This window comes from Ornithorhynchus anatinus, chromosome 5, assembly GCF_004115215.2.
Source record: "Ornithorhynchus anatinus isolate Pmale09 chromosome 5, mOrnAna1.pri.v4, whole genome shotgun sequence".
Classification (NCBI taxonomy): Eukaryota; Metazoa; Chordata; class Mammalia; order Monotremata; family Ornithorhynchidae; genus Ornithorhynchus; species Ornithorhynchus anatinus.
Window position 1 is genome coordinate 31,096,226 of NC_041732.1, and position 14,514 is coordinate 31,110,739.

A 14,514-nucleotide genomic window follows, 5' to 3' on the forward strand; every position below is an offset into this window, starting at 1 on the left:
ACTCTCCCAAGCGCTTATTACAGTGCTCTGCACACACTAAGTGCTCACTGATTGATCCCACTGCAGAAAACAAGGTTCAAAACCAACTTTCAAAGGCTTAGCCTAGGTCCAAAACAGGACCAAAACCTAGTGACCTGGTAATTCTGATAACATTTCACTGTAGGAATATTTTTGGAATTGTAATGATAGATGGAATTTGAGCTATAGTGTGGTCAAACATCTTAAAAGGCCTCAAATGTCCTTCATTTGGAAAAGCTCAAAGTGAAATGTGAAATCCATAAATATACAATTGGGAAGATAGCTGAAGCATAGTCCCTGGAAAAGTTCCCAAGAAGGTGGGAGATTGCAAACTTTAGATTGTAAGCGCCTAAGAGCATATAATAATGTGGCATTTGTTAAGTCCTTTCAATATGCTAGGCACCATATTAAACGCTGGGGAGGATACAAGTAAAGTTGGTTGGACATGGTCCTTGGCCCACATGGGGCTCACAGTCCTTCTCCCCATTTTACAGCTGAGGTAGCTGAGGCACAGAGAAGTGAAATGACTTGTGCAGGGTCACCAGTCAGTAGACCAGTGGCAGAACAGGGATTAGAACCCAGGTCCTTCTGACTCCCAGGCCCTCCTCTATCCACTAGGTCATCCTGCTTCTCCTATGAAATGTATATTTTGCTTCTAGTGCGCATTTCCAAGCACTAGTGCTCCACACTAGTAGGTGTTCTGCAAATATCACTGATTAATTGATTAAGGGGGGCATGACTAACATCTTTACTTAGGACAATTTATTCTGCAGAAAAATAGATTTCACATACCAAAATGCTCACAAAAATTTTTTTAGTGATCTCATTTATAATTCACATTGATTTTTAACTGAAGAAAGTCCTATACTTTTAAAAGTAACTAAAACATTCCACATATGAATCACAATACTTCAAGTTGGGTGATAAGAAATCAGAGCCATGTGAATTTCCATATCTAACAGCTGTCTCTTGCTGGAAAAAAAGATCATCATTTTTAAAACTCCAAAGCAGTAAGTTAAATTAATCACATCTTTAATACCACATGGCTCTTGATATTAGATTTTTAGCCCAAGGAGAGCATCCATAATTGAAAAATAACTAATTTTTAAGTGATTTGAGAAAAGCCATCATCAGATTAATAAAACATATTGCTTTTAAAATGAACTTGGATAGAAACAAATCCTGAAATTACATCAGATAGTTGAAATTTTACTTCTTATCCCTTACTCAAAATCAAAAATATATGTATGTGTAAATTTAGGAGAAAGAGAAAGCCAAAGAGGAAGAGGAGGAAGGTAGAGGGACAGGGAGAGATGTGGAAAGGGAGGAAAAGATAAAGGAAACACAGGCAGATTTTCGCCTGAGGTATCAAAGATGTAGCAAGCCCTCCGGAGATGCTAATTTTTCCCTGCAACTCTCCTTAATAGCCTTTCCCATCACCAATCGCGGGGAATAAATGATTTGTTATTTTTAACTGAACTCTCTCTTTCAGCAAATTTAGACTATGTTACTTTCAATCAATCCTCTTCAATTCCCTTATTTAACAGAGGGAAAACAACTGGTCAGCATCTGCCTCATACAAACCCTGCATATGCTTGGAGAAAGTTATCTTTACTTTTAATGTCTCCTCTTTAGGCTAAGTAACCCCAATTCTTGTATCTTTTCCCGCTAAGATGATTTTCCATCTCATCATTTTTTGTTGCTCTAGTCTGGAGCCTCTCCAACTTCTTCAGAGTCAAAGTGGAAAGACTGTTTTCCAACTCTTGCACATCAAACTCCCAATTCAACCCAGCTTCAGGTTTGCTTTTCCATAATAGCACTACAAAGCAGACTCAGGTGACGGGTCAACAATGGTCCCAAGTCACTGGCTTCTGCCAAACTTGTTACCTAATTGGTCTTTCCTCATCTAGCATCTCAATAGTTTGGTTTTTGTCTCTAAGCTCACCACCCCAGAATTTCAAATTCTTTCATAGCATACTCTGGTGGTGGATCTACACCTCAGACAATCCAGGCTGCTATTCAGATTCAGATTCCTTTAAACTTGAATTGATTTGTGTTTAGGCTCAAGACCCAGAAGGTTCCCTGATGGAAGATAGAATGCTATGTAGAATGCTCTGCAAGCAGCTTTAGATAAACAGAAGCAAAGCAAACGTCTGTGGCCTTTTTGGGCAGTTAAAGCACCTAACACTAACTGAAGCTTAAGGAAAACAAAATATTTCAACTGCTCATCCTGTTCTCCTATCTTAAGTGAGACATAGACATTTCCAAGGGCAGGAATGCAAAACAGCTACATGTAAGAAAAAAAACAAAACTTTGCAAAAACAGGTGGTTTGAGGTTCTCTTATAATGTGTGTATTTAAACCCACAAGTGAAAATATGAAGAAAATCTTAGGAGAGCCAGGATGCCACTCGACCTTGTGGACCAAGCCTTTTACTTGACTTCTTCCCTTTTAAATATGAGGCATAGGAAAAGTAGAAAGTATTTCTGATTTCTACTCACTTCCTGTGCTCTCCCAATTTACCATCACCACCAGCACTTCCCTGCCCGTTAATGTTCCTTGTTAAATTAAGCTTCAGGAAAGCAAATGGGGCCTGCCTTGCCCCACACTACAATCGTATTACTGTCTGCGGAAGGGCATTGTGGTGGTAGCAGGAAGCTTTTGAACCACTTTGAAGAGCCATGTGCTGTGGGATACAAAATCCCTTTTTTATTGCCACCACACTTCTCCTAGGAGTATAATTAGTGTCCACGACAGACAAATTGTTTTATGAACTTGCGCAACTATGAATTCGATAACTACTCCATATCTCTTATTTTCACCAATGAAATAATGTGCCTTTGATGAACAAATCATCTGTTCCATAAATGAGATTTACCATGAAAAGACTTTCTTTTTTAAAAGCCTGATCCACTAATCTAGACTGATACACAGTGTTGCCTTAGAGAAATCAGTCAACTGGCTGGACTAATACGAAAACACTTACATTTATGAAACGATTCAATTCAGGCAGGTTTTGGGGGCCTTCCTAGGTCAGAAGAGTTCTCTTTTCTTGATTCAGAAGAAAAGAAAAATTTCTTTATCTGATCCGTCTTTCTTGTTTACCATTTACTGAATCCCCCAAGGTGCAAGTTCCACCCACGGCCAAAATCTTCTTCAAATAATGAAAACTCTAGGGTGTCCACTACATATAGTTGAACAGTTTGACTTCCTCTAAAATTTGCTAAAATTCTTCTGTTTTTTTCCCCTTGGAAATTAGACACAGACCAACACAGAGTTACAACACTGGTTAGAACAACTACCTTTCAACCTACTTAAACTAACACAAGGTGTGGGAAAAATCTTAGCTATCTGTGAGTTGGCCTCAAAAGAAAATGATCTCAGAGCTGACTAGGGCACCATGGAAATCTTTCCATATTTTTCACAGAACTCTGAATTATTTAGGAGAGTAAAGAAAGCATCAGCTAGAAGAGTCCTAGGGGATCAATAAGACATTTATTAGCTGAGCTTTTTTTTTTGCTTTGAAAGCAGTGCAGTAGATGGAAATTTTCTTCTGAAAGAAAACTGCAAAGACATCAATTTTTAGCTCTTCCATTCACCACACGTATAGTGATTAAGTAACTTATGTTCGTGTTTATGTTTCCATTACAATGTGAATATATTCACATTACCTTATTTGTGAACTGTACCTTGACCTTAATGTTCTCCAAGACTTTCACATGCAAAAACTCACCTGTCTTCACCACCTCTCACCCACCCCCCCGGATGATTCCCTTTTTATGAGAAGGAAATGGACACCGACAGGTTGAGTGACATCTCCAAGATTATCCAGATATCCCAGTGGAGAGAGGACAAGGCTCCAGTTCCTGTCACTTAAGTCTCTTCTAACGGACTACCGAGGCTTTAGCTTTGCCTTGGGCCTTTTAAATCAAGTAGCAAAATTCTCTCTTTGCCCTTTGCCGAGGAGTTGAAAATAAATAGCATTCCTCCAAATGGAAATTTGTCTTGGTGTTCCTTTCCTAGCCTCCCCCAAGCTGAATCACAAGATTTCACGTGGCACCCCTTATAATTCACGGATCAGCTTACTTCCCCACGCGTTGGGTGTGGTCACCGAGGGAGGGAATGATGTTCTTACAGTAAGAATTTTCAGATGCAACCTCTTTCACAACTGATCTCTGAACAAAATTGCAAGCCAGGGGAAAAGAGAAGGTCAGAGGCAAGTGTCTGGCTGATGGTGCAGGAGTCTCCTAACCAACAAGAACCCACTAACAATCGTTTTCATTTCAGCCCTCACAGACCCTATCAATATTAACAAGGACAGGAAACAATAAACATGGCTCAAAAATGCACACCCGGGGCAGCGTATTTTCTGCTTCCCATTCTGAATACCTCCAGGTGAACCAGGCCCAACTGGCTACCACATTCCTCAGTCCCCTCCTGACAATATATTCCATATTCCTTATTCTCTATTCCATACTTCTTATTTACTGAGAAGCAGAATGGCCCAGTGGATAGAGGATGGACCTTGGAGTCAGAGGATTTGGATTCTTATCCCAGCTCAGCCACTTCCCTGCTATGTGATCTTGGGCAAGTCACTTAACTTCTCTGTGCCTCGGCTTCCTCATCTGTAAAATGGGGATTCAACAACTCTTTACTCTCCCCTTTAAACTGTGAGCTCCATGTTGGACAGGGACTGTGTCTGCTCTGATTATTTGGTATCTACCCCAGTGCTTGGCACATAATAGGCACTGAACAAACACCACAATTATTATTACTATTCCAAGGCCAATCTTGGGAGGTGAGTTCTACAGCCTTTCTTTCATCTGGCAGGGGAAACTGCTTCCTTCAGAAGCTGAAGTTTGTAAAGAGCTTTATCCAGACACACCAACAACTTGTTTAGAGGCTAATTGGAAACAACTGTCCAAGAGATTTAGATTCCTCCCAAAACAACAATTCTCCTTCTCCTCAAACACAAGCACATCCATGTGCACAATGAGTAGTTCACTGTAGACCAGTATCTTTCTTTCTGTCTCATTCCCTCTCTTTCTCTCTATTCTTCACCACTGGAAGAGGCTTTGATGGCTTGTGATGGACAGAAGATCTTAGGAACTGCTCAAAAAACTGATTCCAGGAGGAGGAGGAGAAATGCTGAAAAAGGTAGAGATGAGGGAGAGCCCGAGAACCAGACTGATGCAGCTAGGTAGAAATCATGTTCGGAAGAGACAAAGATAAAGCAGGGGATGGGGATGGGGAGTAGATTTTTTTGCCACTGGTGATTCCTTCTCCAAATTCTGAAGACTGGCACCTTCCATATAGCACAGCTGATGGTCAGGAAGCACGACAGATTAGAGCAGTAGCTAGACTGTCCAATACGATGTTGTAGGTGGCTTGGATAGATACTTAATCAAGCACGGAGAAGGGCATTATTCAATCGTATTTACTGAATGCTTACTGTGTTCAGAGCACTGTACTAAATGCTTGAGAGAGTACAATACATCAATAAGTAGCCATATTCCCTATTCACAACGAGCCTACAGTCTATGAGCTATTCTCCTAAAAATCAATTCCTTCCAGGAGGAGACTGCAATTGCAGAAGAGAAAACTGTACCCAGCATTCCTGCCTCTTGTTTCCATGTTTGATTTATTTAACTCTTGGTAATTGGTGTCTCACACTCCCAACCTCCCCACCACCACACCACACATACACACTTCCCCCCCTCCCAACCCAGGGTCATCTGCTTTGGGACAAAATGAGTAATCCATGTATTGAGAATAAAAGATAAGAAGATCTACAGTTGCCACTGGGTATAAACCACTGCTTCGAGGACTCCTGAATCTTAGAACCCCTAAGTGATGGTCTTTGAACTTCTTTGCTTTGGCGACACTTAGAACTTGCAGGTGGAAGCCTTAGAGGAAATTCTTTAGAGTCCAGATTTGAGTTTTAAACTGTTAAAAAAAGTCTTTATACTTAAAATAGTAGTTTCATTCTTTTTCTGCAAAACTTCTTGAAATTTCAGTTTCTTCAAAGAAACAGTGTTATAATTCATTCATTCGTTCAATCGTATTTGTTGAGCACCCCCTGTGTGCAGAGCACTGTACTAAGGACTTACTGTACTAAGGACTTGGAAAGTACAATTCAGTATCAAATAGAGACAATCCCTACCCAACAACGGGTTCACAGACTAGAAAGGGGAGACAGACAACAAAACAAAACAAAAAAAACAAGTAATAATGTTTAGCTGCTTTCCTCAACCTGTGCTGTGTAGATGTTGCACTTCAAGTCCCCCTAGACTGTGAGCTCGTTGTGGGCAGGGGATATGTCTCTTACATTGTTGTGTTGTACTCTCCTAAGTGCTTAGTACAGTGGCCTGCACACAGGAAGCACTCAAATATGATTGATTCATTTAATTTGAATTTTCTTTGAAAAAATTGAAAAAAGGACAATTGGATCATGATTTATCTAGGCACCCCTCTTTTATCTGGCAGTGGAAAACGTCTTTCTTCAGAAGTTGAAAAGATAGGTAAAGACAGAACAACAGCTTGTGCAGAGGCTATTGGAAAACAATTGTTCAGGAGATTTTGGTCAGCAAATTGAATCTAGGTATCTTGTAATTCACTAATTACAGTCTTCGATTCCAAATGTATTAGATCTTACCATTCCAGGCTTTGCCAGTCCTACTAATTCACTGGGGTTTCTCTTATGCAAAAAGTGTCACTTCAGAGGAAAAAAATGCTTTAATTTTCTTGTTTCTCCCTTTTCCCTGGATTTGACAGCCTCTGTAGTACACAGTACTTGATATTTCAAGATAGCAGAGCAAATTTCAGGATAGCAATGCAAATTTCAAGGTAGCAAATTTCAAGATAGGGAAATTCAAGATAGCATGAGGCAAGAGAGAAACTATCCAGTGATTAACCTGGGGATTTAACAGGACCATGGAAATACTTATCATCTGACAAAACTTTTCAGGCAGCACTCTAGGATGCATACCAGATCCATCAATGGTATTTTTTGAGTGCTTACTACCTGCTTTGCACTGTACTGAGCTCTTGGGAGAATTCAGTACATTAGAGTAGGCAGACATGATCCTTGTCCATAAAAAGCTTACAGAGTAGAGGGAAAGATAGATATCAAAAATTTTATAAGCGCTGAGGGGGTGGGGTGAAGATTCAAAATGTTTAAGAGATAAAACTATTCCAAACTGCAAATTGCGATTCCAAACTGTAACAAATGGAATTCTGTAGTAGTTTACAAGTGTAAACTAGACATTTCACCATTTCGTTCTTGGCACCTAATTACCCAAGAGCAATGATGTATTGTCACATAAACATCTTTCTTGTTTCTACTACCTAGTGGAAAGAACACAGGGCTGAGTCAGGAGACTCAGAGTTAAGACCTGGCTCTATCACATCCCTGCTGTGTGACCATGGGTAAGTCACTTAATTTTTCTGTGCCCCAGTTTCCTCATCTGTGAAATGGTGATAACATACCTGTTCTCCCTCCTTTTTAGTCTGTGAGTCCCATGTGGGTCAGGGGCCATGTCCAACCTGACCATTTTAAGCTAATCCAGGGCTTAGAACAGTACTTGGTACAGTAAGCGCTAACAAATACCACACATCATTCTCAATATTAAGCTGCACTCTCAAAGTATTTTTTACTTAAATTGGGCACTTTTCCTTGTGGACGGGGAATGGGCCTACCAATTCTGTTGTATTATACTCACTTAAGCATTTAGCACAGTGCTCTGCACACAGTAAGTCCCCAATAATTACTATTTGATTTCACAGATAAAATTCACAAGGATCTTGGCCATATTTTCTCTACTAACATAACCAGCCCTATTATTCAACTCATGGATGGAATCTGCATCCCATCCCACCCTAATCCATGTATTAAATTTCATATAAACAAATATAAAGGAAAGCCAACATGAGAGTCTTAACCGAGTAAGAGAAGGAAGAATCTCCTAATTAGTCCATTATTGCTCTGAAAGAAATAGGCTCTCCAGAATGAGTCATTCATTCATTCATTCAATAGTATTTATTGAGCGCTTACTATGTGCAGAGCACTGTACTAAGCGCTTGGAATGAACAAGTCGGCAACAGATAGAGACAGTCCCTGCCATTTGATGGGCTTACAGTCTAATCAGGCGAGATAGACAGACAAGAACAATGGCAATAAAAGTCAAGAGTTCCCTTGTTTCAAATGCAATATTTGCCTATGGGTTACTTTGCAAGTAAAAACGGAAGAAAGCAAGGAAGAAGTTTACTACATTATGAAGACGTACCAATGCCATAAGATGCAAGCAGGCTTTGAAAGAGAAAACTATATGAAAATTAATTCCTTTACATTTTCCTTTTTCAGACCCGGGTGCATCTCAGAGCATCTCTTCTGGTAATCCTAAAAAGATTGCCTTTCTGCCTGTTCACGTCTCCCCCTGTTTGCTCTTGTCCTTCTATCACCCTTGGCTTCTGACTTGGAAATGGTGGATTTAGAATATAAAAGTGAGAAAATTTAGCAATCAATTTTTCTCCAGAAAAAGAACATGTTTTTCCGGTAAATATACTCTAAAAGGCCACAACCTCACACTTGTCCTTTCCTACCTGCCTGAATTTCTAAAGGGAATGTTTCCCCCTAAAGCAATGTTCTCATTTCATAAAGGAGTTCCGACTCCCTTAAAATCGATTTTTATGTGAACATGGCAGCCTTTCCCCTGAAATGTTAGAGGCAGCCTCAAAACTCACCTGGGTCTTTTATCTGAGGTTCCAATGCATGTGTGCTGAGATGGTACTGCTTTCCATTTCTTAGCTTCGACGACAATACCTTCGGCATCCACCAAGCCAAAACCATATAGATGGCTAACTGGAAAAAAAACAACCCAGAAACTTTTGCTTTACTTTTCTCACTGTTAACTTTTGGACAAGAATTGTTGTTGGGACTCTGCACTGTTCTATGTCTCTGAGTGTATGACTAGAAAATGTAAAGTACTGGACAGCTAAAAATGTCCCAGTGACTACGTCTGTAATGGGCCAGTCTGAGCAGGTCAGGAACCTGAAAAAGTCTAACACGGAGCCCATCAATCAGATGAACATTCTGACATCAGGGTTCTCAAAGCATCACATAAGTGCAGGGAAGCCGCATGGCGTAGGGGATAGACCACAGGCCTGGGAGTTAGAAGGTCATGGGTCCTAAACCAGGCTCCACCACTCGTCTGCTGTGTGACCTTGGGCAAGTCACTTCACTTCTCTGTGACTCAGTTACCTCATCTGTAAAATGAGGATTGAGACTGTGACCCACATGTGGAACAGGGACTGTGTCCAACCTGATTTACTTATATCCATCCCAGCGCTTAATACAGTGTCTGACACACAGTAAATGCTGAACAAATACCACGATTATTATTGGAGAAGTCACATGGCTCAGTGGAAAGAGCCCGGGCTTGGGAGTCAGAGGTCATGGGTTCTAATCCCAGCTCCCCCGCTTGCCAGCTGTGCGACTTTGGGCAAGTCACTTAACTTCTCTGTGCCTCAGTTACCTCTTCTGTAAAATGGGGATTAAAACTGTGAGCCTCACGTGGGACAACCTGATCACCTTTTATCCCCCCAGTGCTTAGAACGGTGCTTTGCACATAGTAAGCACTTAACAAATACCACTATTATTATTATTATTATTGTTATTGTTAAGTGGAACAAGTAGGTACTAGATTCTGAAAACATTAAACCTTTTTGCAGGGCATAATCCCCACTAAGATTAGGTTGGCGCTTATGTTATTTGTTAAGCGCTTACTATGCGCCAGGCACTGTACTAAGGCTCTTGATGTGAGGGTCCCAACTAGCCCTGAGCCAAAAACAAATTTCCTGACATGACAGTCGGTATCATGCAAACAAAGGGATGAGGTGCTAGGACAGAGTAGCTCAATCAGTCAATGGTATTTATTGAGCGCTCACTGGATGTAGAGCACACTGTCCTTAATCAATCGATCATACTTATTGAGCACTTACTGTGTGCAAAGCACTCTACTAAGTGCTTGGGCGAATACAATGTAACAGAGCTGATGCATGTGTTCCCCGCTCCCAACAAGCTGACGGCCTAGTCTACGCAGCGCTGTACTAAACAGATGGAAGGGAGAGAAAAATACGGTCGGTCTGGCTAAATTCAGAAGGTCATCTCCACAGAATCACTTTGATTAGTTCTCTTGCTGTGAGTTAAAGATGAAAAACATTTTTCCTGACTTCCATGGCACGCCGAAGAACCAGTCTGGTGGAAGCACCGCTGATCTTGAACCATTTCTCAATGGTCCTGAGACCAAGGACTCATTTTCTTCCTTATGCCTAAAGAGCAGGTGGAAGCAGCATTTTTGCTTTTTCGTAGTAGTAATAATAACAATAACGTTGGTATTTGTTAAGTGCTTACTATGTGCTGAGCACTGTTCTAAGTGCTGGACCAGTAGTGATAAAAGCTTTTATTGAGCACATACTGGGTACAATGCATGGTACTTAAATGCTTGGGAAAAGGCACAAATCACATTTCCTTAGTAAGCTCTTAGTACAGTGCTCTGCACACGGGAAGCGCTCAATAAACACTACTGAATGAATTTCCTGCCCACAAGGAGCTTATATTCTAACTGGAGGAGACACACATAAAAATATTCCAAATGGGATAACTGGAATCAGTAGTGATGGTACAATGAGTCATACATTTATACATATAGATTTATCCTTAAGACTGTGAACCCCAGGTGGGATAGGGACTGTGTTCAACTTTACTATTTTATATCTACCCCAGGGCTTAGTACACTGCTTGGCACACAGAAAGCACTTCAAGTGCCATTAAAAAACAGATAGCACAAGTGCTAAGGGAGAGTATATACATATACTTGTGAGATAGAGGTGGTTGATGTGACTTGGGGTGTTGGGAATCCGGTGGCGAGAAGGACTAGGTGAAGCAGGGACAGCGAGTTGGTGTGAACTTCAGGAGGACTAGCAAAGTGCTGCCTAACAACACTTTTAAGGCAAGTGTCTCAGCAGTAGAAGCAGCGTGGCTCAGTGGAAAGAGCCCGGGCTTGGGAGTCGGAGGACATGGGTTCGAATCCCAGATCTGCCACTTGTCAGCTGTGTGACTGTGGACAAGTCACTTCACTTCTCTGTGCCTCAGTCACCTCATCTGTAAAATGGGAATTAACTGTGAGCCTCACGTGGGACAACCTGATGACCCTGTATCTCCCCCAGCGCTTACAACAGTGCTCTGCTCATAGTAAAGCGCTTAACAAATACCAACATTATTATTATTCCCTGGGTTCCCTATTATGCTTCTGCTGCCTGAGCACAGGCAGATTATCATCATGATTAGCACTAATTATTTGTTCATTCAATCGTATTTATGGAGCATTTACTGTGTGCTGAGCACTCTACTAACCTTTGGGAGTGTACAATATAACAATAAACAGACACTTCCCCGCCCATAATGAGCTTACATTCTGACATTAATATAAATAAATTACAGATATATTACTTTACAGCATTAACATTACATTAATCACAACAATGTTATTCGTTAAGCGCTTTCTATGTGCCAAGCGCTTTCCATGTGCCAAGCATTTTACTAAGCACTGGGGTAGAGCCAAGTCAATCAGGTCAGACAGATAATCAGTTTGGGTGGAAAAACTGGGTCAGAGAAATGGGCGGGTTGCGGGGTGGGTGTGTGTCAGAGGTGACACGTAATCAGATATGGCAATGCAGGACTCGGGAGCAGCAAGTTGGATAGTGGAGGCGAAAATGTGGCCATGGGTGTGTCCGGCAGGGTGGCCCATATGTGGCTCTTGGGCATGAATTAGAAACTTCCTGGAAACTGCTTCTCAAGCAATTGTGGATGTCGTACTTGGCTCGGAACTAGGTTCCAAATCCCAGACTACCGATGCTGAGTTTCATTTCCCCATTTTACCATTTCCCCTTTCGGTAATCTATTCTAATGTCCGTCTCTCCCTGAAGACTGAAAACTTCTTGAGGGCAGCAATCGCGTCTACCAACTCTGTTGTACTGTACTTCCCAAAGCGCTTAGTAGAGTGCTCTGCACAAAGTAAGTGCTCAATAAATACGATTGATAGATTCATTTTAGGAGCCTTGGATTCTAATCCACGAGACAGTCATGGTTTAATAAACAAATGGATACAATTTTTCATTTATCTTTACGATTACTACAGATTAATTGAAACCAAGATCCGGTATAACAGTCCTACTTAATCTGAAACTCACAGCTCATGAGCTCTGCTTTGAAGCAAAACCTCTATAGAAGGGCCCTTTTATTAAGACAACTAGGCTTCAGTTCATTTCAAGAATTTTATCTGAGACACAGTAGTAAGTCTGAATTATTTTCCTGTTTTAAAAGAAGGCAAATCAAACTCTAAGTAGCACAACAAAGTTGCAGATATTTAAGCTTTTTCTCAGACTCGTGCAACGGGCAGCCACGCACCTTTCAGCCATCCCACAACCACCGTTTGTCCCTTGTCTACTCACAGGAACCGGTGCACTGATGGGCGAACGGAGAAAATGCCTTACCTTTCCGACCTGCTCCATTTATTTTCCAGTCATTCGTTTTCAGATGAGCCGGCCTGGAGGTTTTCACAAGTAGATGCTGAACATCCCTCCAGGTTAATTGGCTGCTACAATGAGACAAGTTTAGACGATGAAGCAATAGGCTACAACAGTGATTGAACCAGCAAATCACCCAATATCCAACGAATATTCTCAGCCTTTTGTAATCCATTACCACTCAGGTGGATGAATCTTGGCTGGGATTTCCATCTTAGTTTTCCTAAAAAAGCAGCATTAGTAATACAATTCTGAGGTCCTCTACGTTATACTTAAGTGCCCTCAATTTTGTTTAACAAATAGATTCACGTGGATTCACAGAGCCTGGCCAACCAGCTCACCAATGTTTTCATAGATGACCCAGCCTATACTACCCAGAAAACAAATAAAATGAGACTTATTTTTTGAGTCTGAGATGAGGTTTCAGCGGAGTGGCAAAGATGACATGAAAATCAGGAGGGGGCGGAGGGAAGAAGAAGGGGGGAGAGCCAAGGAGGGAGAAGGGAAAGAGGTGGACGGAGGTCCTGATGTCCAGGTGGGGAATTTTTGTTATTGTTCTTGTCTGTCCAACTCCCTCGATTAGATAAGCCCGTCAGAGGGCAGGGACTGTCTCTATCTGTTACCGATCTGTACATTCCAAGCGCTTAGTACAGTGCTCTGCACATAGTAAGTGCTCAATAAATACTATTGAATGAGTGAATGAATGAATGGGAAACAGTGTGGCCTAATGGACAGAGCACAGGTCTGTGAGTCAGAAGGACTTGGGTTCTAATCCTGGCTCCACCACTTGTCTGCTGTGACCTTGGGCAAATCACTTCACTGCTTTGTGCCTCAATTACCTCATCTGTAAAATGGGGATTAAGACTGTGAACCTATGTGGGATGGGTACTCTATCCAACCTGATTATTCTGTATCTACTCCATCACTTGGTACAGTGGCTGGCACACAGTCAGACCTTAAAAAAATCATTAAAAAAATGGTGGAAGGTGCTATCATTTGCCAGTGGAGATAGAATGGCTAGCTTCCTGACCCCCTCTTTCTACTCCTCTCAGTCCTAAAACATGGATATTGTTCTCCTCTTATTTGCCAAGAAAAACAACTTGCTGAAATCTCCCTACCTATAAGAGGGGGACACCCCCTCCAGTGTTACAAGTTGGGCTGCCTCATGTGGGCCTCATGAGAGCTCCGACCTACTTCAACCTCTCCATGGATGGAAACCCCAAAGTGGCTGGCCACGGCAGCAGTGTCAAGACGTTGCTGCTGCGGCGGCGGAAGTAAAGCCTGTCTTCCTCCCCCACAAACATTCATTCGTTCATTTGATCATATTTTTTGAGCACTTACTGTGTGCAGAGCACTGTATTAAGCACTTGGGAGAGTGCAAGAGAACAATAATAATAATAATGTTGGTATTTGTTAAACGCGTACTATGCGCAGAGCACTGTTCTAAGCGTTGGGGTAGATACAGGGTAATCAGGTCATCGCTCGTGAGGTTCACAGTTCATCCCCATTTTACAGATGAGGTAACTGAGGCACAGAGAAGTTAAGTGACTTGCCCACAGTCACACAGCTGCCAGGTGGCAGAGCCGGTATTCGAACCCATGATCTCTGACTCCCAAGCCCGGGCTCTTTCCACTGAGCCACGCTGCTTATCTGCCCACAACGAGCTTACAGTCTAATGCCCATCGACCCTCTTCCCACGTCATCCCCCTAGCCTGGAACTCCTTCCCCCTCACTGTACACCAGTCCACCACTCTCTCCACCTTCAAAGCATTACAAAGAAGGTCACAGCTCCTCCAAGAGACCCTCTCTGATTTAAGTCTTATTTTCCCTGGCTCACTCTCCCTTCTGCGTCACCTATGCACCTCAATCTGTGATCTTTGGGCACTTGATATTCTCCTCACCTCAGAACCCA

The 14,514-nt window shown here is 41.9% G+C and overlaps 1 protein-coding gene across 4 annotated transcripts in view; it reads right to left on the reverse strand.

The window, feature by feature from the left end:
* Window positions 1-14,514, reverse strand: part of PCSK6 (proprotein convertase subtilisin/kexin type 6) — a 164,843-nt gene that overhangs the window by 54,896 nt on the left and 95,433 nt on the right. For all 4 annotated transcript variants that reach the window (XM_029066106.2, XM_029066105.2, XM_029066108.2 and 1 more), the window contains exons 10-11: window positions 12,570-12,673; window positions 8,760-8,877 (exon numbers count right to left, since the gene is read on the reverse strand). In XM_029066106.2, the coding sequence (XP_028921939.1) occupies window positions 8,760-8,877; window positions 12,570-12,673 (222 nt within the window). The remainder of the gene's footprint in view (window positions 1-8,759; window positions 8,878-12,569; window positions 12,674-14,514) is intronic.